The following is a 25798-nucleotide window of genomic DNA, read 5'->3' on the forward strand; positions in this document are numbered from 1 at the left end:
TGTAACGAGTATTGCTGCATGATATAAATGTATAAAGTCTTAGCAGCACAGAGAAAAATTCAGGAAGTTTCCCGATATTTTTTAAGCAGTCAGTCAAAACCAAGTTTAATCTGGGGGCGTGACAGTGTACATAAACTTCATGAGGCACCTTCCCCTGAGCTTTGCCTGAACTTCGTTAAATTCCCCACTCATAACGGATGCGCCATCATAACATTGGGCAATACACAGCATCGAATCTACACCAAGCTTTTCTATAGTTTCACAAATCGAGGTGGATAAGCTCTCGACGTCTAATTTGTGCATGTGATAGCAGCCGATTGGTCGCTCCAATACTTTTCCATTTGATATGTACCTGAGTAGGATCGCTAATTGTTCTTTTCTAGAAACGTCTTTTGTCTCGTCGACAAGAATAGCGAAGTAATTAGCTGATTTTACTTCTGAAATAATATCTTGGCGCAAGGCATTTCCTATCAGTGTAACTGCGTCATTTTGGTACTGATGACTGCAATAGTGACCATATCGGCGCTGTAACTTGGCCTTCAGCTTTTCGTCGCCTTTAGACATTTCTTCCATCAATTCAACCAAATTACCCCGGTTTGCAGATGTTTCTGATTCGTCATGACCCCTCAAAGCAAGACCCTGGCGGCCAAGAAAGCAAATAACGCGAAAAATGTACTTCACATGATCTCTATTTTCCTGAACCTCTTGAGATCTGGATTGAATTAAGGCATTCGCTATAGATTTCGAAGTATCAGTACTCATTATCTTAAATTCCGTCCATGCTGACATACAATGCCTATGTCTTTCAGAACCATCATGTTTTGTAGTTCACTGCTTGTTAGAAAATTAAAACCCGTTTTTCGTGTTTAAAAAAATTTTTTTTGTTTTTAATGGAAAAGCAGTGTGGTCTAAGAAATTATTTATGTTTCTTTAATAGAGCAGAACTGTCTTTCCACAATCCTGACTCAATGAAAGCCCTTTTTCCAGCAGTTTCTCCAGCCCTTAGAGTCCCCATAGAAAAATGGCGGCAAGCAAAACAAAACACGGAATTCAAGTTTTTTGAGTATTCAATCCATTCATAAATCTTATAGTAATGTGCACATGAATTTCCTTCCGTTAGAAGTGGAAGCCGGATATCTCTCAAGAATAGGTTGAGCTGGTTTGTCGTGACGCGTCCTAGAGATATCTGAGAGAGTTTTTCGACTGCTATTGGAACCCGCAAGGGGTTCAGCGATGTAGACCGAACTTTCATGTTGATCTGAGCCATTTATTGTTCCGCTTGTTTCCGAAATTCTGTCACAGGTGGGGGAATTTATCTCAACTAACCCGAGACTTTGGGCGCTGACACTATTGCCAGTTTCTTGCACTTAAGTTTCTTCATTTTTCTTCCGCATTTTCACCGAAAAAAAAATCTAAAGTTTGTTGTCGCTTTTTACTCATAGTTAAACGAGTAGTAGACAAGGACTTCACTCAGACACGGCAAGAGAAGAACTGAAGAAACACGTAAAAACTCACTTAGAAAATCACTCCCATACTCCACGGTGAAACTACCCCGCTTAGAAACCCCATAAACCAATCACATTTCCTGTTCACGACAGTCCCATACACTCCACTGGGACTAGTCATCCCATAAACTATTCAACAACGTCAAGAACCTGCTGACCAAAACACCCTTGAAACCCTAGAACACATTTCCTTTCCTAGCTACTAAAAAAGGCAATATACAAAACTCATAGTTTACAACGAATTCTTCGCAAGAACAATAACAAAACGGGTACTGACCACATGAAGCTTAGTTTTGAATGAACCCTACTCGGAAATAAAATAGTGTAGACGCGCTTGCTCTTAGACATTTCAAAACAAGATTATATAATTAGGGCACCAGTTTGTTGGTCGTATTTATTGGACCAGTTGCTGGTTTAATATAGCACATAGCTAAAATAGAAAATAGCTGTGAAATATAAATAAGAAGGTAATTTTCAAAGTCTAAGGGGGGGCATGACCCCCCCCCGCCCCCCCCCCCAATTAGCGCCCTTGAGTGCCCCCTCATAAAAACACAAGATCAGCTGAGCAATGTCTGTCCAATCACACTTCAATCCTCCAGATCTATATTACTTTGCTGATCCTCCCTTCGAGAACAGCTTAGAAAAGTTTTTTTGGCAATTACCTCACAAGTGCGAAAACATCAGAAGCGACCTTTAGGCGTGACAACGACGATATTTTGTTTTCAGGTGCAGAACGGAATGCATTAAAAATTGAGATAACTTGTTTTCCTTTCATGTAGCCTACATTCACTATTTGATTACTCTTTGCATCCTTATGCACAGTTAAAAAAACAAGTTTATTTTTCAACGGAAAGTAAGTATATGAGTGAGGATGCCCCTTCCTCAACCCTCGATCTTGACGCTAAAATCTTTAAGGATACTTGAGTGTTATAGCGACTACACTTTGTTATTGATTTGTTATGAAACCGGTTTTCTGTGTCTACTCTGAGATAATCAGCTTAGCCTGAGCGAGATAAAAGATATGCAGGTATAGTTTAGTTGAATATTTAATCTATAGAGGTGGTTAAATTCGGTTAGGTATTTAATATAGTGCGTTCTGGGCGGCCTCCTTTCCATAATTCTTTGTTGTATTTTCAATAATTTTGTTACTAAAGTATTATATTTTCATCATATTTTGGTATATTTCATTGGGATTAAACTAACTTCACTTCTTTAGTGTGGTCACTAAACCACATAAGTACCTCTTAAATTTCTTCAAAGATGCATCTCATTCAAATTCAACGGCCCTTGTATTTGAGTAGTTTTTCTTAAAGAATTGTGACAAAAAAAACGAAACTTTAGCGGAAAGAACTAGGGCTGAGGAATCACCCCTCATATTTGGAATAATGTCTGTTCGTTTTAAGTATGTTACTCCTTACTTTCAATTGAAAAAGACGGGAAATCTAACTCCCCCTGACGACAAAATTCTCTATGGATAGTTCCTCCGACACAAAATTCCCCCCGGACGGTTCCATACTTTCTGAAAATTCCCCTCGGAAATTTCCTTCCGGACGACATCACCTGAAAAATCCTGCTTAGCGGACTTTCATTTGACACAGACTTTGATTTCTGATGGTTTTTAAAATCAAATCCCCTTTCCATGGAATTTTCTCCCGGCAGCCCCCCCCCTCTGTGGATAGGTGCTTCTGCGTAAAATTCCCACACGGAGAATTTCTCCTGCAAAAAGCCCCCCCCCCAATGAAAAAATCATCCAGATAATTCTGACCCCGCTGAAAATTTCATATGGACATTTCCCTCAGAATATCTCAGCATGTAAAATTGAATCGGCAAAGAGAAAGTAAGACAAATAAAAAGAATTTCGTATAGGATTTCTGGCAAATTCTCGAGTGTAGAATTTTCCATGGAAAGCTCACCCCCGAAAACTTCCCTTCCCAGGGAAAATTCTCCCTTTGGAAAATCCACCCCCAAAGTAGAACCCCCCCCCCCCCCCCGCCCGTGAAAATGTCTGTATACTTCCCAATAACAAATACTTTACGTAAACTATTGACAAAATTCGCAACTTATAGCCCTTTCCCCATTGGCTGTGGGGTGCCGCGTTATCCCAAATGCATAGTTATTGGACTTTTCATCATCTATGCTGAACAAAATGGCTATCTCGTAATTTTGATTAGACATCTTTGGAGGAAAATGGGTTTTGGAGGGGACTAGTTACCCTCCAATCTTGTGGTCACTTATAAAGGGCACTAGAACTTTTAATTTTGGTTAGAATGAGCCCTCTCCTGATATTCTAGAACTACTAGTTTGATAGGATCACCCGTTGAAAAAAAAAAAAAAACAAAAAAAAACAAATGAACACTCATCCGTGATCTTTGTTCTGGCAAAAAATGCAAAGTTCCGTATTTTTGCAGATGGGAGCTTGAAACCTCTACAGCAGGGTTTTCGCACATACTGAATCTGATGGTGCGATTTTCATTAAGATTCCTTGACTTTTTTGTGGTATTACCACTGGCTTTGTTTTTAAATCAGGCAAATTTTCTCAGGTTTGTAGGTATTGATGAGTAACAGTACATTTAATGAATCTAATATAATTGGAATATAATTCTTTCGATATATGTTTTGATGTCAAAATTCCATTTTTTAGAGTTTCGGTTACTATTGAGCCGAGTCGCGTCTTAGTTACAGTTCGTTACCATGAACTGTTTGATATTCTATATGTTGTGACTATTGGAAATAATTTTTTGGGCATAAAATAATTAATACCACTGAACAAGTCCAATATTGGTAACATACTTTTCTTTGCAAACGCGTTAGTTTCAGGAATTAACTGGTTAATTCCTTATATGCTACTTATTTGTAAGCTGAGCGTGTTGTGTCTGTATCTTAGCTGTTTTTTTTCTAGATTGTATGCTAGACGACTTACAGAGGACAGTTTCCCCAAAACCAGAGAGGTACCAGCTCGTTACACAAAGAACGAAAACCACAGGATACGAGAACAGTGACCGTGATTCACCAGTAAGAATGATACTATACATAGTTTGGGTACTCATTAATAAGGCTTGTGCAACCTATTCAACAGAACACCCTAATTAATGAGGCCTATTACATTGCTTCGGGACGTTTTTGTTTAGATGGATGACCAGAAGTGTATCTTCACTAAGGGAATTCCATTGTAAGCTACGAGCAAAAGGGGTGCCAGTTCTTATAAAAGTTTCTAATATATTTTCTATTTCTGTCATTATTTCTTATGCTAATGTTGATGCTAATTCATTTTCTATTATCAAATTTCTTTTGCTGTGGTTGTAGCCTTATCTGCAACCGAGTAAAGAGCCAAACATGGCGCATAATAACCGGAAGCTTGAAAACGAGTTTGAAAAAAATGTCCATTCCCAAATAATTGTCATTTGAAGAATTGATACTTTTTGCATGAGAACCACTGATGTTATTCCTTTTTCTTTCTTATTTTTGCCCCCTGGGATGATGGTATCGATCCTATGGTGGTCGTAGAATGTAGGGAGAGGGCTCATCTCAAAGAAAATCACCATATCTTGTGCTCTTTCTGAGTTACAAAAGATAGTGTGCAACAGGAAAAAGGTGTTTTCTGCCATTTTGTGCCACAAAACATCACAGAAGGGTCAAAATGCAAGTTAATGCAAATTCTAAGGTATCCAATCGATGTGTCGTGGTCTAGAAACTGAAACAGGAGGTTTTAAGCTATCCATCTTTCCAGATCTCCATCGGAATCACTCCAAGATTTTATATCTCTATGATTGAGAACAAGAGTAACTCTGTGACTAACGATCCACCTACTGACAGTTTTTTAGCAGAAAGTTAGGCATATCGCAACTTGTTTGAGCCAGATATCATGCCTGGGTATCAAATCCGTTAGGATTGAAGGACTGGAATGGATCTACGATCCCTTAAATACCCTCAGCGTCAATCGTTTTAGCAGAAAGTTAGGCATATTAGGCTTGGTTTGAGCCAGAATCACAAGCAGATTTTCGAGCTGTATCTGTGGAAAACAGAAGAGGTCCTGTGCCCCTCTAATATCCCCTGCCAAATTTTTGGCACAAAAGAGGACATGATGCATGTCATTTAACACGAATGGATTTTCAACCTTCATGATTACAGACACGAAGTATACCCATAACCCCTGAAAGGGCAAGGCTTTTTTCACCAACGGGGCTGAAAATAGCGGGACATGTACCATGGGTCAATGAGACATAAGAATAATGATTTTTAGTTATTTGGTCTTTGTACCAAAGTTTCCAGACCTGCTAGATATCCATGGGGCAAATGCCTTGGGCCATTGTGATACGGAGAAGGAGAAAAACGTTGACGCCAATATAGCCCAACCTACCTTTCGCGCTAAGTTGCCCAGAATCGCTTGAAATTCGGTTTGCAGTTACCAACAGCGAAGTACAGTCCTCCCAAGATATTTACACCGTTAACCTTTACGGCAGGCGCTAGCAGTTCTACGAATTTAATTATTTTGAGATTTCTCCTCTATCACAGAGAGTCAGTTGTAATCAAGAATCCTAAATGCTGTTTATTTTTTGGGGAAAGGGATGGATAATTATGTTAATTGATGAACAATCATGTTAATTGATTTTTATGACACATTTGAATGAAAGAATAATTTTTTTTTTACTCGCGAATGCAACGAAGCAAATACAGAATACAATACAGAAACGAAAAAAGCAAAAATAAACACGACAAAAAGAAAATGGAAATAACCACAAAAAACACACAATGGACAGCGAACTTAAATAAAGTGTCTGAAGTGGGTTGTATGGACCCAAATGGTCTCGCGTCTCCAATGCTAGGTTAAACGCGAGTTCAGCTAGCTGTGTCTGGGTAGCTGGCGGCAAACACTTGCCGGCAATCTTCCCGTCGCGGTATGACCGAGGGAGGTGCTTTAAGTACTTATAGTGCCTAAAGTAACCTAGACTTTGTAATTTCTCGTCTTTTTCCACAGGATGTAGTGAAAACCAATGAGAAAAGCATTGTCGGGGAGTAGTAACCTAAATATAGCTACGCCAGGGCTCTTCTGTTTTCACTGAAAACTGCCCCCGAGTTCGGCTCACGAGAAGCACCTCATCGATGTAATTGATGAAACTCATGTTGGTCTTTTTATAAAAGAGAAAAGTGAGGAGAGGACGCACACATCTGGCAAGAACACATTTGAAAATATAGTGATAGGATACTACCTTGGCAAACGCCTTTTAGACCCTCGATGTCCTCAGATACCTTGTTTGACCATTTAGCTCTAACAGACATATTAGTATACCAAGAATTAAGCACCGAAGCTACAGACCAATTTGTTCCCTCGCGGAAGAGCTGAAATACAGCTTGAGAATAAACTACTTTGTCGAAAGTGCCGGAAATGCCTAACGCACAAAGATATAAAGGACATTTCTCTTTCACCGCATCCTCCATCATTCAGGTCTTCGCCTGTTTTGGGTATAGACGTTACAGGGCCGCTAAGGAAACTATCAGGCATCAATGATTGCAAGACACATTTGAATAAGTAACTAAATATGTGACAAGTAATGAACAATCATACTTAAAAAAAAACTATAAGAAAGACCATCTTGATCCCAACTGTCAGATTTCTTCATGCTTTCTAGAGCTAGGATAATCTGGCTCGTCGAAACAGAGAAAACAGCACTTTGTGAAATTTTTCGAGCGAAAAAATCACGAATCTGCTGATTACGCGCAGACAACACATGCTTACAATGTAACATAGAACCAGAAATCTTCAAACTTTAAGAAATCTTGAGAATACATTTCGCACTGTTGATAACATTTGACCATGATTTTTTGTCCCTTGGAGCATCATGGCCGTTGAGAAAAGCTTGGGGTAACAATGATTTATACTCAGGTTTGGTTTTCTGTTTTATAGCATATACTTGTCCTACGTTCGGTCGATAAAATTCAACCCACATGCGTAGCCAGAACCTGGACGAATTCTTAGCCGTTTAACTTCAAGACACAAGTTCCATACGGGTTTTCGAGTCCCAATTCGGATCTTTTCCGTGGGAACAGTGGTGATCGCTGAAAATCTGAGACAACGCACTACGTCGGCGTAACAATCGTTCAAGAGCTTTCTTGCATTTGGGCAAGGGGCTGAGGTTTGTAGCTGCTGGTACGGGACCTTGATAACCGACAGCAGTGCACAAAGAGTAGTCAAATATGATTGAGCGTTCACACGTTTCCAATTTAGCCTACTCTACTATTTCTGGTGGGTGTGAGCGGAAAAGGACTGTGCAAAACAGGAACTAGATAACGTGCAGGAGATAGGAAGATGACCGTCGTCAATTTTGTCATCATGGACGCGCACATTCAAAGTGAGGGAAGAAGAAGATGCAATTACGTGGTTTATATTTGAACTGCTCGGGCCTCTATTTTGAATGGCCAGGAAAATTTGTCTTCTTGCTGTTGTGTACTTAGCGATCAAATATAATAAGTAACACAATTACATAATTTCGGAGATGTCAGTAAAGTGCTTATGATTCGATCACTTGGTAAAGGCCTCACAGCAAGATTGCTGCTACCATCAAGTACACTGGAAACAAATAATAGGTGCTATGTTTTGAGGGAAAGGAAAATAGTCTTAGCTTGTATAAGCCATATTTTTACGGATCACTATTAATGCGACGACGTTTTATGTTTTTGGAAAAAGCACAGCTTTAGCTTGCATATGCGGCGCATTATGAAGTAAGATCTCTGATTGAATGTCAGAAAATAGAGAATAAAGTTGGTTTTAAGCAGAAATAACATGGTCTGAGATCACCTTCAAGGAGCTTTGCAATTTTTTTCAGGGAGGGGACAAAAAAAGATCTTGTGACGTACTATTCTCAAAGTTTTAAAACTACAGCATTCAACTGAGGGTAAAAAAAAGAGCAGAGCGTTTCTCCCATAATATTTTTGATGGCGAAGATTGATATTGCCCAGGCAGCGTAAATCTGTTTATTAGTTTATTTAAGAATCTAAACACTTGAGTTTTCTTTCAATCAATAAAATAATAGACATTAGCCTACACCAAGAATTTGTTTTTAATAAAAAAAAATCTTCCGAAAAAACATTCAAATTTACTTTTTATTTTAGATCTTTGGCATAATGAAAAACAAATTTTACGTAAGCCTTAGACCCATTTTTGAATGCTTGTCCTTCTAAGGCAAAAATGCTTTGACAGGTTTCGCGTAAAAACTTCTTGACGATGAAGCCAAAGGACAACAAGTATTTGTAAATATTTAAGAGCGTAATTCAACTGGAAATGGAAAGATAAGTTCTGACACGATCTTTTTTGCTAGAACAAATACATATGAGAAATATGATTATAACTATGATTGTGACAAGTGCTAGAGCCCGATATGGTGCCTGGCAATAAAAATTAAACAAATACTAGGGAAGTAGTCGTCATGATACAATGGCTTCAACAATTTCATAGAAGTAGCAGGGATAGGTACTTGTCGGTTATTGGAAACACATTCAAGAATTATGCTTAGGTTATGATATCGGTTTTTTGTGTCCACTCGGAGGTAACCAGCTTAGCCTTAGCGAGATAAACGGTAACTCTGCAGGCATATTTTAATTAAATATTTAATATATAGAGGTGGTTAGGTATTTAACATAATGCGCTCTGGGTTGCCTGCTTTCCATAATTATCTGTTTTATTTTCCCTAATTATGTTACCAAAGTATTATATTTTCATCATATTTTGATATATTTCATTAGGATTAACCTAACTTCACTTCTTACTAACTTCACTTCGTGTGGTCGCTATAACACTTAAGTACCATTCTTTTTTTAAGAAACAAGCTTGATTTTCATATTCAATTTAAGCATTACTAGCTTTAAGATCTATTTATTCATGTATATTATTACTTGTTGTATGATTTTTCCTATGATTGTTTATTTAATTTCTGTTCGTTTTGGGTTTCATTTATTCTTTAATAGTAATTTCTGGTGGTTTTAAGTTTTAATTTTAACAGGTATTTTTGTCTGCTGAGCTTAAGTTTAAAATGTCCTTTACTTTTCTTTGAAAAACTTATTTTTCGGAAATTTTTTTTTTTTAATTAATTTTTGTTCGTTTTTGATTGAAAAAAGTTTCAAGTTTTTAAAAATACCTTATTTCAAAATCAAACTTTAAAAAAAAAAAATCAAATCTTCATCAAAGTGAAAAAACTTTGCCCCCTTTGAAATGAGCTCCCTTTGAAGTTTATACGACGACCCCTTCTATAAGAAGTGCATCTGGGAAAAAAATAAATGGAGTTTGGGGGGAGGCTAGCTGCCCTCCGATCATTTTTTACTCTTAAAAAGTGAATGAGAACTTTCAGTTTCCAATCAAATGAGCCCTCTATGAAGTTTGTACGAGCATTCCCTCCATAACAACCATATATGCCCCCAGGGCATAACTTACAGCGCCTCCCCTCGGGCCCTGGGGCGCTGTGTCGCCACCGGAGTTTTTGTTATCTGAACTTTGAAATTATTTTATCAACATGTCTATCTCAAGATTTTTATCTGATGCATTTAGGGCGTGGAGGGGGGGGGGGGGGCTAGTTGCCCTCCGATCTCTGTTGACTCTTAAAACATGAACGAGAACTTTCAATTTCCATTCAAATGAATCCTCTCCGAAGTTTATACGAGTATCCCTTCCATAAAAACCATATATACCCCCAGAGCATTACTTACAACGCCTGCCTCCGGGCCATGGGGGGTTGCGTCGACACAGGAGTTTTTCTTATCTTACCTTTGAATTATTTTTAATGAAATGGCTATTTTTAAAATTTTATCGGATTTGCTTGGGGAAAAAAGGCTGGTTGGGGGGGGGGCTAGTCGCCCTCGGATATCTTTTGACTATTAAAAAGTGAACCAGAACTTTCAATTTCCAATCAAATGAGCCCTCTCTGAAGTTTATACGAGCATCCCTTTCATAGGAACCATACACGCCCCCAGGACAACACTTACAACGCCTAGCCCCTAGGGGGTTGTGTGAAAAATAAAATTTACGTAAGCGTTAGACCCATTTTTGAATGCTTGTCCTTTTAAGGTAAAAATGTTTTGACAGGTTTCGCGTAAAAACTTCTTGGCGGTGAAGCCAAAGGAAAACAAGTATTTGTAAATATTTAATAGCGCAATTCAACTGGAAATGGAAAGATAAGTTCTGACACGATCTGTTTTGCCAGAACAAATACGTATGAAAAATATGATTGTAACTATGATTGTGACAAGTGCTAGAACCCGATATGGTGCCTGGCAATAAAAATTAAACAAATACAAGGGAAGTAGTCGTCATGATACAATGGCTTCAACAATTTCATAGAAGTCGCAGGGGTAGGTACATGTCGGTTATTGGAAACACATTCAAGAATTACGCCTACGTTACATCTCAGAAAACCGGTTTAATAGCTACAAAAACAAGTGACGGAAGATACAATGCTTTGGACTGACAGAATGCATTGGAATTGCATAATTTGGGCTATATATTTGCGCATTAGGGGGGATGGGGGTAGGTTGGGTTAGGTTCCATAATTTTTTCCTAAAGCATTATTTTATCATCTTGTTTTGTTACATTTCGTTAGGATTAACCTAACTTCACTTCTTGGGTGTGTTTCTAATAACCGACCAGTACCCATAGAGAATAGGGAGAATGTAGGTTAGAGACGCCCCCAAATAGTTGCGAAAGTTATAGCATTTAATGTTTGAATAATATTTAAGAAATCACTTTTGTTGTAATTTATTTAAATTGGAAAACTTATTTTCTGAAGAAAGTAAAAATCGCTGCTAAAGAAGTTTAAACATAAAACCTGCAGAAATTAACCTGGATATTAGACGGCTACGATCCACGAGCCACAGCTCGTTACGATAACATTTAATTTGTGCTTTAATGAAAAAAAATACGTCGAAGGAAGAACCATTCTACTGACATGAACCCAATTTTCGAAATTTAACAAATCGATTATTCCGTTTGGTACTTACTTGTTATAGCGACCACACTTTGTTCTTGATCCGTGATGAAACCGGTTTTCTATGTCCACTCGGAGGTAACCAGCTTAGCCTGAGCGAGATAAACGGTAACTCTGCAGGCATATCTTGATTAAATATATAGAGGTGGCTAGGTATTTAACATAATGCGTTCTGGCCGGCCTGCTTTCCATAATTATCTGTTTTATTTTCCCTAATTATGTTACCAAAGTATTATATTTTCATCATATTTTGGTATATTTCATTGGGATTAACCTAACTTCACTTCGTGTGGTCGCTATAAAACATAAGTACCATTCTGAAGACACAAGTTAAATGGTAGTATAGAGAGCAGGGAATCGCAGCCCCCTGATATCTAGGGTAGCTCCGGCAGGTTCAAATTTTTAACATTCAGTGTAGACAAGGATACTTCAAGCCATTGCGACGACTATCGTCGCCACATTCCGTTTCTTAAAAAGGAAATTTTTCAAATTCAATTTCGGAAATCCACTTGCGCAAAATAGCTGAAAATCAACTACTGCTTAATAATCAAACGCAGTAAGGCTTTTAGTTAGATTTGGTCAATAATTTTTTTAAATAAATCAAATCGCTTGAAAATCAGCTGTCCTAATAGCCGTGTCTTGATGACGCGATTCTTTCTTAAACTCTCATTTAAGTTCGTCTTTTTTTGTAAAGTCTGGTAAGAAATATTTCCGATCGAGCTGAAATTTCGCGCACGTAAAAAGAAGATGTGGTGTTTTGATCTCAGTAACCGATCTCTAGACGAGAAGTAATAATCTATTACGTATAAATGTCTCGAAATTGTTTTAAATACGGTATTTAAATATACGTATACTTATTTCGAATCAAGGGCGAAGATTTCTGCTTTACCAAGCAGAAAATAAATAAAAATATCTGTATCTCCAAACAAGCTGTAAAAAAAATTCCCGCTACCCAGAAAAGTGAAGTTTGAAAGATTAAAATGAATGCGGAAAGTGGTCATTTCTTAAAAATTAATTAAAAAAAACTTTACGGAAAATAAGTTTTTCAAAGAAAAGTAAAGGCAATTTTAAACTTAAGCTCAGCAGACAAAAATACCTGTTAAAATTCAAACTCAAAACGACCAAAAATTACTATTAAAGAATAAATGAAACCCAAAACGAACAGAAATTAAATAAACAATCATAGGAAAAAACATACAACAAGTAATAATATAAATGAATAAATAGATCTTAAAGCGAGTATTGCTTAAATTGAATATGAAAATCAAGCTATCAAGCAAATCAAAACTATATGCGTCTTGAACAGTCTTGGAAAGTATAAACAACATCAAACTGAATATTTTATATGTAATGATATTTGTTGTTGCAAGATCCCTCAATTCAAAAATTTATTTCACTCTAATTTTATTTTTATTCTCAATGCTGTAAGAGCTGTAAAAGAAGATATTTGTGATATAATTTGTTTTCAGTGAAGTGCCAATGACGCAGTAGGCTTTTGGTTTTTACTTACAGTTAAGAAAGGGGGCAGTATCCAAACTCTTGTTTGTAGTGAAACTATATTCGTCTTGAGCAACTTTAGAAAGCACTAATAAATTAAACTGAATATTTAATGTATAATGATATTAATTGCTGAAAGCTGATCTGAAAGCCCATTAGTTCAAAATTTTACTATAGTTTTAATGTTTATTTTCAATATTAAGTACAAAAGAAAATGTTTGTAATAAAATTGGTTTTCAGTAAAGCGCCAATGACGCAGTAAGTTTTAAACTTTTACAGTTAGAGAAGGCGGCGATACCAGATCTCCTGTTTGTAGTGATTTTTGTTCGTTTCAAGCTTGATTTGCAAATTCAATTCAAGTTTCACTTGCTTTAAAATGTAGTTTTTTATTTACATTAACATCTATTGTATTCTTGTTTGCATTGGTTGTTTATTTAATTTCTGTTCGTTTTGATTTTCATTTAAGCTTCAATAGCAAAATATTTTTTTTCGTTTTAAGCTTGATTTTCATATTCAATTTAAGCATTAATCGTTTTAAGATCTATTTATTCATTTATATTATTACTTGTTGTATGTTTTTTCCTATGATTTTTTATTTAATTTCTGTTCGTTTTGGGTTTCATTTATTCTTTAATAGTAATTTCTGGTCGTTTTGAGTTTGAATTTTAACAGGTATTTGTATCTGCTTAGCTTAAGTTTAAAATGTCCTTTAATTTTATTTGAAAAATTTATTTTTTGGAAAGTTTTTTTTTTAAATTAATTTTGTTCGTTTTTGATTGCAAAAAGTTCCAAGTTTTTAAAAATTCCTTATTTCAAAATCAAACTTTAAAAAAAATCAAATCTTCATCAAAGTGAAAATAGTTTGCCCCTTTTGAAATGAGCCCCCTCTGAAGTTTATGCAACGACCCCTTCTATATGAAGTGCATCTGGGGAAAAAATAAATGGAGTTTGGGGGGAGGCTTGCTGCCCTCCGATCACTTTTCACTCTTAGAAAGTGAATTACAGCTTTCTATTTCCAATCAAATGAGACCTCTGAAGTTTACACGAGCATTCCTTCCGTAACAACCATACATGCCCCCAGGGCATAACTTACAACGCCTACCCTCGGGCCCTGGGGGGGCTGTGTCGACACCGGAGTTTTTGTTATCTGAACTTTGAACTTATTTTATCAAAATGTCTATTTCAAAATTTGTATCTGATGCATTTAGGGCTTGGAGGGGGGGGGGGGGGCTAGTTGCCCTTCAATCTCTTTTGACTCTTAAAAAGTGAACGAGAACTTTCAATTTCCAATCAAATGAACCCTCTCCAAAGTGTATACAAGCGTCTCTTCCATAAAAACGATATATGCACCCAGAGCATTACTTACAACGCCTGCCTCCGGGCCATGGGGGGTTGCGTCGACACATGAGTTTTTCTTATCTGACCTTTTGAATTATTTTTAATTAAATGGCTATTTTAAAAATTTTATCAGATTGGCTTGGGGAAAAAAGGGTGATTGGGGGGAGGGGCTAGTTGCCCTCGGATATCTTTTGACTCTTAAAAAGTGAACTAGAACTTTCAATTTCCACTCAAATGAGCCCTCTCTGAAGTCTTGCACGAACATCCCTTTCATAAGAACCATCCACGCCCCCAGGGCAACACTTACAACGCCCACCCCCTGGGCCCTGGGGTGTTGTGTTGACATCGGAGTTTTTGTTACCTAATTTTTGAACGACTTTTAAAAAACCGGCTATCTCTAAATTTTTAGCGGATGGGTTTACGGAAAAAAGGACATGGGGGGGGGCTAGTTGCCCTTAAATCTCTTAACTCTTAGAAACTGAAATAGAACTTTCAATTTCCAATCAAATGAGATCTCTGTGAAGTTTATACGAGCATTCCTCCAATAAGAACAAAACCTGCCTTTAGGTAATGACCTAGAACGCCTTCGCCCCAGTCTTGGGGGGGTGTATTGACACCGGAGTTTTTCTTATCCAGCCTTTGAACTATTTTATTTTTAACAAAATTTCTATCTCAAAATATTTCATCAGATGAGTTTGGAGAAAGAATGCGTGGGTTTGGGGGGCTTTTTGCCCTTGGATCTCTTTTCACTCTTAAAAAGTGAACACAAACTTTCAATTTCCAATCAAATGAGCCCCCTCTGAAGTTTATACAAGTATCCCTTTCATAAGACCCTTACTTACCCCAGGTCATAACTTAAAACGCCTTCCCCCGGGCCCTGGGGGGCTGTTTCGACACCTGAGTTTTTGTTATCTGACTTTTGAACAATTTTTAACTTAATGGCTATCTCAAAATTTTTATCGGATGCATTCGGGAAAAAAGGGGCGTGGGGGGGGGAAGGGGCTAGTTGCCCTCCAATCTCTTATGACTCTCATAAACTGAACTAGAACTTTCAATTTCCAATCAAATTAGCCCTCTCTGAAGTATTTATGTGCAACCCTTCCACAAGAGCCATGTATTCTCCCAGGGCATAACTTACAACGCCTACCTTCAGGCCCTGGGGGGCTGTGTCGACCCCGGAGTTTTCGTTATATGGTCTTTGAACTATTTAAAAACATGGCTATCTTAAAGTGCTTATCAGATGGGTTTGAGAAAAAAAGAGCATGGAGGGGGGGGGGGATAGGTGCCCTCCAATCTTTTTTTACTCTTAAAAAGTGAACTAAAACTTGCGATTTCCAATTGAATGAGCCCTATTTAAAGTTTATACGAGCATCTATCTCAAAATTTTTATCGGATACATTTGGAAAAAGGGGCGTGGGGGGGGGCTGGTTACCCTCCAATATCTTTTGACGCTTAAAAAATGAACAAGAACTTTCAATTTCCATTCAAATGAGCCCTCTCTGAAGTTTATACGAGCATTCCTTCCATAAAAACCATATATGCCCCCAAGGCATAACTAATGACCCTTGCCCTGAAGACCATGGGGGGGGGGTGTCATGTTCAAAGATATAATTTCCAGAACTTTCAACTACGCTGAACAAAATGGCTATCTAAAAATTTTGATTGGATGTGTTTGGGGAAATGCCGGGCGTGGAAGGTGTGTTAGTTGCCTTCCAATCACTTTCGACCATTAAAAAGGGCACTGGTCATTTAAATTGCCAATCGAATGAGCCCTTTTTGAAGTTTCTACGATACTTTCAGTAAAAACCTTATATGCCCCAAGGGCATAACTTACAATCCTTGCCTTGAGGGCTGTGGGGGGGGGGGGGTTGTTATCCTCAAAGACCTAATTTCCAGAATTTTCAACCACGTTGAACAAAATGGCTATTTCAAAATTTTAATTGGATGTGTTTGGGGAAAAGGGGGGTTATTTTCCCTCCAATCACTTTTGAGTATTAAAAAGGGCACTAGCCCTTTGAATTTCCAATCGAATGACCCCTTTTTGAAGTTTCTACGACAACGCCTTCTATAAAAAGCTTATATGCCCCCAGGGCATACCTTACAACCCTTGCCCTGAGGGCTCTGGGGGAGTGTCCTCCTCAAAAACGTAATTTCTATCTGGAAATCAACTACGTAGAACAAAATAGCTATCTCAAAATTTTGATTGGATGTGTTTAGGGAAATGGTAGGCGTAGAAGGGGTTCCGTTGCCTTCAAATAACTTTTGACCCTTAAAAAGGGCACTAGAACTCTCGATTTCCAATTGAATGAGCCTCCTTTGAAGTTTTTACGACGACCCGTTCCTAATGAAGTGCCTCTGGGGAAAAAAATAAATAATAAAACTATGGAGCCGTATGGCCTTTACTATAGGCAACGCTATAGCGTTGCCTCTGATTCTCTACAGGTGCCTAGAGAATTATCGTGGCGTTAGTGATAATTGTGGCGGTGTAATCTTTATGTTAACATTGAAGGGATACGATGTCGTCAAGGTCTTTCAATAGTTATAAAATATGTCGCTACCGCTGTGCACTTTCAAAGAATTTTTTTTTATTGTGTATTTGCACAGAAAATATTTTGAATAGAGACTGTTTTCATGATATTTTTATAATTCTCTACATTTAGATCTTTAACTTGCCTTAACTTTTCAACTAAGCCGCTAAGGCTAGGAATAAGTCAAGATGAAAAGGTGACGTTGGGTAACGAAAAGATTGTTCAAGTGGATAGCTTCACTTACCTTGGTAAGTGAAGAAATAATACTAATAGTATTACTAGTAAAGACGAGCAGTGAAGATGCCAAAAGTAGAATAGCCAAGGTTCAGGGAGTTTTTTCACAGTTAAAATTTTTTTTTTTTAAGAATAGGAAGATAAGTCTGGAAACCAAGATTAGAATGTTGGAAGCTGCAGTGATGAGAGTGGTCAAATATGGTTCTTAAGCATGGCCGCTCCGCAAAACGGATAAAGGTTCGCTAGATGTTTTCCAGAGAAATTACCTACGGATTGTTCTGGGTACTCGGCTGACTGACCGTATATCAAACAGTAGGCTGTATGAAAAGTGTGGTTCAATCCCGCTTTCTTGGGCTATAACGAGAGAAAGGCTGAGATGGCTATGGCACGCTCTGCTGATGAAGGATAACAGATTTTAGAAGATTCTTCTTTTTTGGCCAACCGTCAAGGGCTAAACGGAGAGCAGCTCGTCCGCGGTTGGGGTGGGAGGATGCCATAAAGAAAGATTTAAGGGCAATGGGAAATTTCTGGGAGGGTGTAAAAAAAGAAACTTTGGATAGATTGGAATGGAGGAGGAGGGTGCGTAACTGTGTTGGCCTCAGGTAGTTTGGTGCTGCAGCGTGTTGTTGTTAGTAGTAGTAACAGTAGTTAACTTTTTACTTTCATAAACAAGGTTGTAAAAAATAAATTTCAGACTGTATATATTTTTAACTAAACTAGTTGGTTGTGATCCTAAGGGCTTTTCGCAACTATTTGGGAACATTTGACCTAACTATATACTCTTGAAGTTCTAGAACCCCTCTCCAGGAAGGGGGGGATGCAATGGAGAATTGCATGACTATGAACCGAACACAAAACTTATTATTAAGTCCAGTGGCGTCAATTCGTGAAAATTTAGTGAGAGGAGGGGGACTAAATGTGTTTTTTTTTTAATCTAATGGAGGGTATTTTCTTCAGCTTCTTTAATGAAATATCAAAGAAGGCCTGAAAGACGTGATATGTCAATCGTCATATGAGTGAGGCAAGTTGAAGAGTTGTGTAAATTAATTGAATAAAACATGTTATAAATTAATAAAGAAAAAAACAAACAAACAAAAACATGCAGCTACGATTAAGTAGTTATTACTTGAAACAGTGCTGCGAGTCTAGAAATTATGCTACACAAGAATTTATTCGGGGTGAGATGAGAGTGAAGTTTTAAAAAGAAGGTAAACTAAGTGGAAAACAGAAAGTGGAAATCAGAGTAAATCTTTAGATTCTTGAGATAACGAAGAGGGTGCGAGCAGTATACCCTCCACATCTGCACAGGTGGATGATGAACGCATATTGTATTACAAAAGACTGCTCAGTATGATTTCCTGGTTCGCAAACAAAACATTCACCTTGGCATTTTGCTTAGTATGTAATTTGGCAACATTTACTGTCACTATGTTACTAATATTTCAAAGGAATTTTCAAGAACCGGATTCTAGACTAAGGATATAACAAGAAATTTGCGTCTCCTTTATTGGAGAGAACGTATTCTATACTGCTTTACTCGCAAAATACATCAAATTTGGACTTGGGCCGAAAAATTTTGGTCCTATACCTTTGAAAAAAAACGATTAGCTTTTAGTGCTTGACCACTTCTATAAGAAATACAACAAAAGCAGTACCGTTTGATTCCTTATTTTATGTTCTTTTCAATATAATGGTAGCTTTTCTGGCAAATCACCCTGCCTCCGCTGATGACCACATATATAGCCCTAGGATACAGGGACGTATCCAGGATTTTTTTCCGGGGGAGGGGGGTAAAAAATAATTTTTCGGGGGGGGGGGGGGTACTAAAAAAATGTTAAAAAACACATCAAAAATTGGTTTATATTCAATTTTATTTACGTTTTTACGAGTCAGACAACTGTTTGAGGGGGGGGGGGGGGTTCAAATGTCGTTTTTACTTAATAACATGCAACATGTTTATATTATTCAATTTATCATGTTTCCTTTCATTGAATATCCACATTTTCAAATCATTTATAAATAATATATTTATCCAACACTTCCATTGCCATCGCTGAGACTCAGAAAAGATGTTTTTCATTGAGTCCAGAATGCAACAAACCGATTTGCAAAGAAAACCTGACGTAGTAGCCCTATCACGATATGAAAAACAACGAATAAATATGCTATTTAGGACTATATCCGGGACCATCGGGGTGGTGGAAAGCACTATGGGAAAAGCAACTAATATTTGGAAAGAGCATGAAGTGAGGAATCTAATGGTATTGATTTTGTTTTATTGATATTACTTTAGAAGCGGTGGTGCTTACGTGTTATAGTGACCACGCCAGAAGAAGGGAAGTTAGGTTAATTCTAATAAAATATACATAAATATGATGAAAATATAATACTTTAGTTACAAAATTATGGAAAATGCCACAGAGAATAATGGAAAGCAGGCCGCCCAGAATGCATTATATTAAATACCTAACCTAACCACCTCTACATATTAAATGTTTAATTAAAATATACCTGCATAGTTACCGTTTATTTCGCTGAGGCTAAGCTGATAATCTCTGAGTGGACACATATAACCGGTTTCATTACAGGTCAAGAACAAAGTGTGATCGCTATAACACGTAAGTACCGAAGCGGTCAATCGCTAAAAGTTTACCTAAAAATCTCTTCTATGACTGTTATTTGGCACAACAACTTTTGCTGCATTGTAAATAAAACTGCAATATATAACAGCTCAATTAGGTCGGGGCTGCTATTGAAATTTTTGACAAGAATATTGAAAGAAAAACGAAACTATCCTGTCTAGCACTAATAGTATCGTTTTCTACAGAGGAAGGGATAGGAGGCTGAAAGAATCCCCTTGAAAGTAGCTGGTGTTTAAAAGTGTGCCCTAGTTACTGCAGAGAAACTCGATATTATGACGATTGTTCTAATTGGTTTTGATTAAGCTAACAGAGAAATACTTACAAATGATAAGTTTGCTACTTTAATTTGCGTGTCTCTGCAATACTTGCTAATTTATATTTTGCTTTAATAGTTGCAAAATTTTAAATGAAGACTACAAAAGTAAGTTAAAGCCTTACCGTTCCCCCAGATAAATTTTTCTTATTAATTTAATGGGTATGTTCCTCCTTATTAGTGAGGCATTATAAGATTTGACGACAGCTTGCATAATACGACCAAACACTCTATATTATGGACCTAGAAAGCGACCAAACACGCTTTATCATGGGTCTATAATGGGACCAATCAACCAGACAGGTTTTTGAGTCAACACCCATTTTTTGGACCAATCAGAGAGAACGAATACAGAGGGTACTTAGTATACGGTGACTCAATTAGCATAGCTATGATGCTATAGCAAGCAATCTATAGCAATCAGATCCAACATAAGGAGTGATTTTTCTTGTAGTTCATATTAGTGAGAGAATTGAATTCAGAGAGGGAGCAGTTTATTTTTGTACTCTACTATTTGACAAGATAGTAGCATAGAAAATGAGTGGTATGTACCAAACGTGGCAGTGAAAATTACAAGAGGATGTAGACTAAGCCTTGAATGGGACGATATGTATGCAAGATATGTGATCTCATTGAGCAAATTTAAATTGGAGGAGAAATTATGCTTTGTAGCGAAACTAAATATAGTGCATATAAATAGACTTCAAGGTTCTTTAGATAAAGTAGTGAAATATATCGAGAAGAATAAATTGTATCAGTGATTATTATTATTGTTGTAATTATATTTAATAAAATTGTTTCTAAATATTTTTTCAAGATATTTGAAAAAAAAGATATTTTTTCTATAGTAGGTTAGTGTATATTTTTAAAATAGAAAAAGAATCTTGGTTAGTCTGAAGTTGGCTGTGAGAGTGTTAGGACTCTAAAAAATGGATAAATTTGAGAAAGAGAAAATTATAGGGAATCTTGTGTTTATGGAAAAACGTTTGATTCTAGATAATGATTTTCTTGAGTTATCTCTTCAAAGGAAGATATTTTCTCAGGGAATGCTTGTCGATATAATGAAAATTGATTCTCCGTCATTAGACTCTTGCATGAAGCTTTTCCGCCGTGGTCCAAAGTCATTTACTCAATTTATTGACATATTAATCACGCAATACAAAATAATATTGTGGATTTGCTTTTGAACACACTAGCTTAGAAATTTAAGACTATGATTTTTTTCACGACAAAGATGTTATTCAAAGAGGATTTAATCCTCTCTCTCTCCCACTCAATTTGATGCTTATGGCGGTGACAGTGTCAACACATGAAAAAATGTTCCATGCATGTCCACTATGCATGTATACACTGGGCAGCATAGTGGACATGTGTCCACTACTGTACATATTGTACAGTAGTGGACAGTATGTACAGGACAATTTTCACATTGTACAATTTTCATCATGTGAGAATTGTACAATGATTGATGAGTATGATGAAAAGTGTAGATTATGCAATCTCTATAAATTGAATAGAGGACATACTGTACAAATTAAAGGTTGTAATTCATATTTTGAAGAGATGTATGACTCTCACCCGAGAGGACACCTATGCTTTAATTGTAACTACGATAAATTTAATCAGTGGGAGAAAACAGATCCGGGTATGATTGGAAAGAATCTTAAACGTGATTTTAGTTTATTGCTAAAAGACTGGTATCGGCGTGGCTTTAAATTGTTTTGGGAGGAGGAACCAGGTCTACGATTCCATTGTTGGAATAACAAAAGAATTTGATTTCTACGTCATCGTTGTGAAGACAATGCTTACTATTATTATAAGCCTACTGATTTTTATTTGGCTGTTACAGAATGTGATTCACCACTTGAGGACACTGTATGTGACATTGCTTCAAATAGGCAAATTGAAACACGCGAATTTTACAAAATGAATGAAAATAGTATCAATGATTATACAAAGAGACATGATAAGAGTGAAGTTACATTATACTGTAGAAAATGTGACCCTGACATTGCAGCACATCAGGATCAGTATACAGTGAATTCAGATGATCTACCCGCATTAGTTGTTCTTAGTAGAAGAAGAAATCTGAAGAGTAAAAAAGTCGTTTTTTATCATGTATATACCTTATTTTTAATTAATAAACGATTTTACATACATTTTTAGAACATTTTATTCGTAGGCACTAAAATCAATAGTAAACACGCTTGAAAGAATATTTTCCACTAGGAAGTCGTTCAGTCGAGGAAAGTCAACGTAAATGTTGAGAAATTGCTTGTAGGTATAGCCACGACACCTGAACATGAAAAAGAGCAATGCATGAAAGCCACATGTCTTATTCGTTAAATCCTGTACTCTCCTCTGATTTTGAATAATAGTTTCCCCACTACTCTCAATAAAGTTGTTGATGATTGGACTGTAGAATTTATATGATAGGTCAAGAGGATCAAAAAATTTGATATTCTTCGCTGTTTGAAAGATGCATAGCCAATGACCTTTCTTCAAACTCGATGGACTGCTATTAATAATGATTAGGACGTTGTTAGCACTTGGAATTTTTTTTCAATGAAGTCCGATGGTATACAATAGGACTTATATTGGGACATGGTATAATCCATACTAAATACGCTGATTATTTGGTTTGTGTTCACGGTGCAAGGTCTAGTAGAACACTGGCGTCGTTTGTGATTTCCCAATAGGTTTCAAATTGACTCAGTGATATTAATGTGATAGTTTCAGTCAAAGCATCGGCAAATTTGCACTCTAAACGTACATTTCCCATTTGTACTATGCTTATATCCTGAGTGCCAGACAAGTCCAAACAATTACACCATGATTTTTTGAAAACACTGAATCAGTTATTCCATTTTCAAATAGTTCTGAGTTATGATCTAGGGATTGCATGGTCGACTCATACAGAGTTCTGTAGGATTTTTTTATCAAATGATAGAGTGTACAGTGGAATTCCATTCACTTTGTACACAAGGCTGGATAGACCACAAAAATTAAAATCATGGGGAAATTCAGTCCAGGGTCCAACGGCACTAGAACTCTTCACAAAGGCCAAAGCGAGTTTTGATGGGATTTCCCGATTGATAAATCATAAATCGGTATAACTGCGTTGATGAGATGAAAAATTTATTTTAAAAAAATCGCTATCAGAAGCCCGCAAAGGGCGGAATTCGGACTTTGGAGTCGACAATATAAAGGGTTACACTAAAAATGCAAAGAAAAACAACGAAATAGAGAAAACCATAATGAACATCATTTAAAAGTCAATAATTAAAACTGTAAAAAGTCAATTAAAAAATTAAAAAAATAAAAATTGGTCAAAATAAACTTAGAGCAAGATATAAATTCATTAAAAACTGGTAAAAACTGGTCAAAATAAACTTAGAGCGAGACATAAATGCATTTAAATTAAAAGGGATACTAAGAAAGTGTAAACAATTCAACTACAGTAAATCAATAACAGAGTTAAAAACAATAAAAACTGGTCAAGAAGGGGGGGAAGCAAAAGAGTGCAAGAAACTGGGCAGTACCATCAGCTAAGAAACAAAAAAGAGGGGAAACAAGAAACGATTGAGACATTTTATTCATTTTTCTGTAATGAAGGGGATAAAAGTTCTTTCGTATCTGGAAGTAACGCGGCGAATGGGGTACAAAGCAGGGATGGGCTCTGAAACAGCTTGAGGCGGCCGTAATCTGGATGGGGAGTGACGTTTGGGAAAAATACTTGCCGTCCGAGGGTTTGTTATGGCATTTTTTGCAAAACGGAGGCACTAAGAAACCCTCCTTCGCTCCAGGGTTTTCAGACTAGCTTTTTTAGAAGCAGAGAGTATGGCACCCTGCCTTCTTTGAACATTATTCGCAAGGCCCTTTTTTGAATTGATTCGATTTTTTTCGATTCTTCGCGAGAGATACCAGGGTGCCAAACTGGACAAGCATATTCTAGATGCGGGCGGACAAAAGACGTGTAAATTCTTAAGGAGTGGGAAGGGGGGACGCTGAATTTATTTAGGAGCTTAAGGAGGGCGATAGACACATCAGCTCTATGGATGATATCTTTAACGTGGATATCCCACTTCAAATTTGAAGAAATTTTGACGCCAAGTAGTTTAAATGAGGGCACATAAATTTCAGGAGGGATATGATTAAGAAAATAGGGCGAGGATTTGAGGAAACAAATGGGCATTATCATGGACTTAGAGGGGTTTACTGTCATGTCTAAGTCTAAGGCCTCGTCTCCAATTTCCTTGAGGATACTTATTAAATTTCTGAAGCAAGTTTCAACAACCGTTAGGTCATCAACAAATTTCCATCCGTCAGGGAATTCCTTTGCGAGGCTGTTGATCATTACTGAAAAAAGGAGGGGACCTAGGAGAGTACCTTGGGGTATGCCGTTGTGGACAGGGAGAGGATTTGAATAATGATTTTGGTATTTGACAACTTGCGATCTATTTGTTAAGAAGGAGGCAACTAATTGATTGGTGTGACGTTGATTGGTGATCGGTTGGGGGACAAGAAGTTTAATATTGTTACTGTTGGCTCTCAGCTTTTCCACTGCCAATGCAATAGAGCTCATAACCTGTGGTTTTCGAACATGAAGAATTGCTGAAGTGAGAATGACATTTGCATCAGGTGCTGCAGCAAGTGTTTTTCTCAAAATGAAATTCGATGGAGCTAGTTCTAACTTTATATGAGCAAAAATAACATAATTCATCCCGCTAACAGTTCCAGCGTTTTTACCACTGACCAAGTTCTGTATAAAGCCAAGAACATCTCTCAGATTATCATTGAGATAAATCATTTCAGTTTCATCAGGTGAGCTAATGTAAATCCTACCGTGTTCCATTGAATAATTAAAATGGAATGAACCATTCCTACGATATGAGATTTTTCTACTGATTGTACGACACAACCATAGTACCATATTCTTTATATTTCAATGTGACATGTGGATATTCACTAGATTTAAGTGCTTCAACCCATTCATACTCTACAAAGAGTGACCAATCGAATGGTATAACTTTTATCTCATACACACGATCCTTTCTCAGTATATCACGTATTTTCGAGAATACAATCGACAAGAACAACTTCATACTTTCCGTCATCGAATTTGATGGAGGGGGATGATGGAGAGTTTTTTCCAAAAATCACTTGTTTTATTCAAATCATTGTAGAGAGGGTCGGAGACATTGGACATAAATGTTACATAAAAATCATTGGGTGTTGCTAATGTCTTCAATACCGATCCAAGAGTCAGAATCAGAGTTGTATCCTAGCCAACGAACAAATAACTGTTTCTTGCCCCTGTGAGTGTGGCTCTTTAATATCTATTCAATTTGATAAATTTCACCATTATTTTTAACTTTGCAGTTCATAGTCATAAAAGCCACCAAGAATCTCTTCATCTTTGATATCTCGTAGACGATAAGTTATGGGTTTGGTGTCTAGGATTTTTACCACTTAATTGCCCTTTTCAAAAACATTAGTTGTTACATTAATTCGAAGAGTATCACCAACATTGAAATTTTCTTCTCAAAAATATCATTGGAATATTTTTAAAGAAAAGTATCAAATGTATCATTTTCAGAACGATGATTTTCCGTTGGGGTTGAGTCAGACAATGATCGATGGGGTCGTTGATTATAAATCAACATGATTTTATCTAAACCATGAATAAAAGCAGGTGTATTTTTCAATGTACAGTATCTTGAAATTAAAAGTCGAATAGTTCTTATCAATCGTTCGGCCACTGCAGCCTTTA

At 37.0% G+C, this 25798-nt stretch overlaps 1 protein-coding gene across 1 annotated transcript in view; it reads left to right on the forward strand.

Annotated features, from left to right (window-relative positions):
* The window catches only part of LOC148955306 (uncharacterized), a 162474-nt gene that overhangs the window by 52725 nt on the left and 83951 nt on the right, over window positions 1-25798 (forward strand). The window contains exon 3 of the mRNA XM_089101403.1: window positions 4405-4517. Within this exon, the coding sequence (XP_088957529.1) occupies window positions 4405-4517 (113 nt within the window). The remainder of the gene's footprint in view (window positions 1-4404; window positions 4518-25798) is intronic.

Source organism: Artemia sp. Qi Xiang Cuo, chromosome 2 (genome assembly GCF_049724085.1).
Source record: "Artemia sp. Qi Xiang Cuo chromosome 2, ASM4972408v1, whole genome shotgun sequence".
In the NCBI taxonomy this organism is placed as follows: domain Eukaryota; kingdom Metazoa; phylum Arthropoda; class Branchiopoda; order Anostraca; family Artemiidae; genus Artemia; species Artemia sp. Qi Xiang Cuo.